This window comes from Salvelinus sp. IW2-2015, unplaced genomic scaffold, assembly GCF_002910315.2.
Source record: "Salvelinus sp. IW2-2015 unplaced genomic scaffold, ASM291031v2 Un_scaffold8283, whole genome shotgun sequence".
Classification (NCBI taxonomy): domain Eukaryota; kingdom Metazoa; phylum Chordata; class Actinopteri; order Salmoniformes; family Salmonidae; genus Salvelinus; species Salvelinus sp. IW2-2015.
The window spans coordinates 1-5064 of record NW_019949543.1 but is presented as its reverse complement, the minus strand read 5'-3'; the positions used below and the strand labels follow the sequence as shown (position 1 = coordinate 5064).

Genomic DNA, 5064 nt, shown 5'->3' with positions numbered 1-5064 from the left:
CTCCATTTTGTCTCCAGTCTCTCCCACAGGGCAGGAAGGCCCGTTGGCCCCCAGCCCTCCATTTGTCTCCAGTCTCTCCCACAGGGCAGGAAGGCCCGTTGGCCCCAGCCCTCCATTTGTCTCCAGTCTCTCCCACAGGGCAGGAAGGCCCGTTGGCCCCCAGCCCTCCATTTGTCTCCAGTCTCCCCACAGGGCAGGAAGGCCCGTTGGCCCCCAGTCTCCATTTGTCTCCAGTCTCTCCCACAGGGCAGGAAGGCCCGTTGGCCCCAGCCCTCCATTTGTCTCCAGTCTCTCCCCAGGGCAGGAAGGCCGTTGGCCCCAGCCCTCCATTTGTCTCCAGTCTCCCCCACAGGGAGGAAGGCCCGTTGTGGCCCCAGCCCTCCATTTGTCTTCCAGTCTCTCCCAGGGAGGAAGGCCGTTGGCCCCCAGCCCTCCATTTGTCTCCAGTCTCCCCACAGGCAGGAAGGCCCGTTGGCCCCCTCCATTTGTCTCCAGTCTCTCCCACAGGGCAAGGAAGGCCCGTTGGCCCCCAGCCCTCCATTTGTCTCCAGTCTCTCCCACAGGGCAGGAAGGCCCGTTGGCCCCCAGCCCTCCATTTGTCTCCAGTTTCTCCCACAGGGCAGGAAGGCCCGTTGACCCCCACCCCTCCATTTGTCTCCAGTCTCCCCCATAAGGCTGGAAGGCCTGTTGGCCCCAGTTCTCCATCCATAGACTGTATGGAGAGTTAAGCAAACAGCTTTCAATACAGAGATTGTCAATCCCCTTGTTCTGATTGACACAGTAAAGGAGGACATGTTGACTCCAACAGTCCAGTATTTTCCCTCCCTCCAACCCTAGCATCAGTCAGTACCCTGTTGAGTCAGTCAGTCAGCCCCTAGACGAGCAGTCACACATGCCCTGGCAGAGACACTGGCAGAAGCCATAGACCAGACACACAGTCAGACTGGACGGTACCAGGCTCACACAGACTATGCCCAGCGTCACCCTCTGGATCACCAGCAGGTAGATGCCCAGGGGCAGGGACCCGAAGTAGAACAGCCCCAGGAGCCACACCAGGATCCGGGGGACGTGGGAACACAACTTGGACAGGGCTTCCTGAACRTCCGGCCCGTTGGAGCCCACAGAGATGGAGTCCAGGCTGTGCTCTGTGTAGTGGTCRGAGCTGCCCYGGCCARGGTCCCCGGACCCCGTGTCCCTCTGGACCTCCATGATAGTGATCACCAGGCAGTTGGAGGAGTGGTGCGAGGGGGAGGTGGAGGACAGGCTCGTGGGGGTGAGGGTCACCTCTTTGCTGTGGTCGGAGCTCCAGGACTTATCCCTGACGGCCAGGCAGGATATGACGTTGGAGTCGTCGGGGAGGCCCGACACCTCGTATTCGCTGATCTCTGTTTCGTGTCGGCAGAAGGGGCAGGAAATGCAGCCCAYGACGTCCCCCACGTCCAGGATCTTGTTGAGGCAGCGGGCACACACCCGGTGGAGGCAGTCCAGGATCTTGGGCCTGCGGTTGTGGACATTGTATCGCTGGTAACAGATCTTACACTCCAGCTCGTCTGCGATGGGGGTCAGGCTCAGGGTGGGGGTGGTGACAGGGGTGATGGTGGAGGGGGGAATCTCATCCGGGTCAGGCTGAGGAACACTCATCATGGTCGCATGCTCTGAGGGAGGATGAGGGGAGAGAGGGAGAGAGAGAGGGGGGAGAGAGGGGGGGAGGGGAGAGGAGGGAGGGAAGAGAGAGAGAGAGAGAGGGGGGAGGGAGAGAGGGGAGGAGAGGGGGGGAGAGGGAGGGAGAGGGAGAAGTTAGGTACGTATGGTACATTTTTCAATTTCATTAAAAAGATCAACGGTACTCGAGACATTAAGAATAATTTCACAATTTCAAAAGCATTCATGAAAATGCTTTGAAAATTCATGAAAGTGTCTGTTTCTACTCTGAGAGATAACGTAATGACTCCTCCACGTAGAGGCTATTCAACTGTGTCGTTTCTTACTCTGAGAGATAACGTAATGACTCCTTCCACGTAGAAAGGCTATTCAATGTGTCTGTTCTACTCTGAGAGATAACGTAATGACTCCTCCATATAGAGGCTATTCACTTGCGTCTGTTTCTACTCTGAGAGATAGTGTTAAAGACTCCTCCACGTAGAGGCTATTCACTGTGTCTGTTCTTACTCAGAAATAACGTAATGACTCCTCCAGGTAGAGGCTGTGTCTGTTTCTACTCTGAGAATATAACGTAATGACTCCTCCACGTAGGAGAGCTATTCACTGTGTCTGTTTCTACTCAGAGATAACGTAATGACTCCTCCAGGTAGAGGCTATTCCACTGTGTCTGTTCTCACTCTGAGAGATAACGTAATGACTCCTCCATGTAGAGGGCTATTCACTGTGTCTGGTTTCTACTCTGAGAGGATAACGTAATGACTCTCCACGTAGAGGCTATTCACTGTGTCTGTTTCTACTCAGAGATAACGTTAATGACTCCTCCATGTAGAGGCTGTGTCTGTTTTCTACTCTGAGAGATAACGTAATGACTCCTCCATGTAGAGGCTGTGTCTGTTTCTACTCTGAAGAGATAACGTAATGACTCCTCCACCTAGAGGCTATTCACTGTGTCTGTTTCTACTCTGAGAGATAACGTAATGACTCCTCCACATAGAGGCTATTCACTGTGTCTGTTTCTACTATGAGAGATAACGTAATGACTCCTCCACGTAGAGGCTGTTCACTGTGTCTGTTTCTACTCTGAGAGATAACGTAATGACTCCTCCATGTAGAGGGTGTGTCTGTTTCTACTCTGAGAGATAACTTAATGACTCCTCCATGTAGAGGCTATTCACTGTGTCTGTTCTACTCTGAGAGATAACATAATGACTTCCTCCATGTAGAGGGCTATTCACTGTGTCTGTTTCTACTCTGAGAGATAACGTAATGACTCCTCCATGTAGAGGTTATTTACTGTGTCTGTTTATACTCTGAGAGATAACGTAATGACTCCTCCATGTAGAGGCTATTCACTGTGTCTGTTTCTACTCTGAGAGATAGCGTAAAGACTCCTCCATGTAGAGGCTATTCACGTGTCTGTTTCTACTCTGAGAGATAACGTAATGACTCCTCCATGTAGAGGCTATCCACTGTGTCTGTTTCTACTCTGAGAGATAACGTAATGACTCCTCCACGTAGAGGCTATTCACTGTGTCTGTTCTACTCTGAGAGATAACGTAATGACTCCTCCATGTAGAGGCTGTGTCTGTTTCTACTCTGAGAGATAACGTAATGACTCCTCCATGTAGAGCTATTCACTGTGTCTGTTTCTACTCTGAGAGATAAACTAATGACTCCTCCATGTAGAGGCAATTCACTGTGTCTGTTTCTACTCTGAGAGATAACCGTAATGACTCCTCCATGTTAGAGGCTGTGTCTGTTTTTACTCTGAGAGATAACGTAATGACTTCTCCACATAGAGGCTATTCACTGTGTCTGTTTTCTACTCTGAGAGATAACATAATGACTCCTCCACATAGAGGCTATTCACTGTCTGTTTCTACTCTGAGAGATAACGTAATGACTCCTCCACATAGAGCTGTGTCTGTTATCTACTCTGAGAGATAACGTAATGACTCCTCCATGTAGAAGGCTATTCACTGCGTCTGTTTCTACTCTGAGAGATAGCGTTAAAGACTCCTCCATGTAGAGGCTATTCACTGTGTCTGTTCTACTTCTGAGAGATAACTTAATGACTTCCTCCACATAGAGGGCTGTTCACTGTGTCTGTTTCTACTCTGAGAGATAACGTAATGACTCCTCCCATGTAGGGCTATTCACTGTGTGTCTGTTTTACTCTGAGAGTAACGTAATGACTCCTCCAATGTAGAGGCTATTCACTCTGTCTGTTTCTACTCTGAGAGATAACGTAATGACTCCTCCATGTAGAGGCTGTGTCTGTTTCTACCTGAGAGATAACGTAATCACTCCTCCATGTAGAGGCTGCTGTCTGTTTCTACTCTGAGAGATAACGTAATGACTCCTCCATGTAGAGGCTATTCACTGTGTCTGTTTCTACTCTGAGAGATAACGTAATGACTCCTCCATGTAGAGGCTGTGTTCTGTTTCTACTCTGAGAGATAACATTAATGACTTCCTCCATGTAGAGGCTATTTCACTGTGTCTGTTTCTACTCTGAGAGATAAACATAATGACTCCTCCATGTAGAGGCTATTCACTGTGTCTGTTTCTACTCTTGAGAGATAACGTAATGACTCCTCCATGTAGAGGTTATTTACTGTGTCTGTTTATACTCTGAGAGATAACGTAATGACTTCCTCCATGTAGAGGCTATTCACTGTGTCTGTTTCTACTCTGAAGAGATAACATAATGACTCCTCCATGTAGAGGCTATTCACTGTGTCGTTCTACTCTGAGAGATAACGTAATGGACTCCTCCATGATAGAGGCTGTGTCTGTTTTTACTCTGAGAGATAATGTAATGACTCCTCCATTTAGAGGCTATTCACTGTGTCTGTTTCTACTCTGAGAGATAACGTAATGACTCCTCCAGTAGAGGCTGTGTCTGTTTTTACTCTGAGAGATAACGTAATGACTCCTCCATTTAGAGGCTATTCACTGTGTCTGTTTCTACTCTGAGAGAATAACGTAATGACTCCTCCATGTAGAGGCTATTCACTGCGTCTGTTCTACTCTGAGAGATAGCGTAAAGACTCCTCCATGTAGAGGCTATTCACTGTGTCTGTTTCTACTCTGAGAGATAATGTAATGACTCCTCCACATAGAGGCTGTTCACTGTGTCTGTTTCTACTCTGAGAGATAACGTAATGACTCCTCCATGTAGAGGCTATTCACTGTTGTCTGTTTCTACTCTGGAGAGATAACGTAATGATCCTCCATGTAGAGGCTATTCACTCTGTCTGTTTCTACTCTGAGAGATAACGTAATGACTCCTCCATGTAGAGGCTGTGTCTGTTTCTACTCTGAGGATAACGTAATCACTCCTCCATGTTAGAGGGCTGTGTTCTGTTCTACTCTGAGAGATAACGTAAATTCTCTCTT

General features: G+C 48.8%; 1 protein-coding gene across 1 annotated transcript; it reads right to left on the bottom strand.

Moving 5' to 3' along the window:
- Positions 1-495: 495 nt before the first annotated feature.
- On the bottom strand, positions 496-1641 carry LOC112079510 (E3 ubiquitin-protein ligase RNF182). The gene has a single exon (XM_024145443.2). The coding sequence runs from the start codon at positions 1639-1641 to the stop codon at positions 868-870; it is 774 nt and encodes a 257-aa protein (XP_024001211.2). The 3' UTR covers positions 496-867.
- Positions 1642-5064: the final 3423 nt, after the last annotated feature.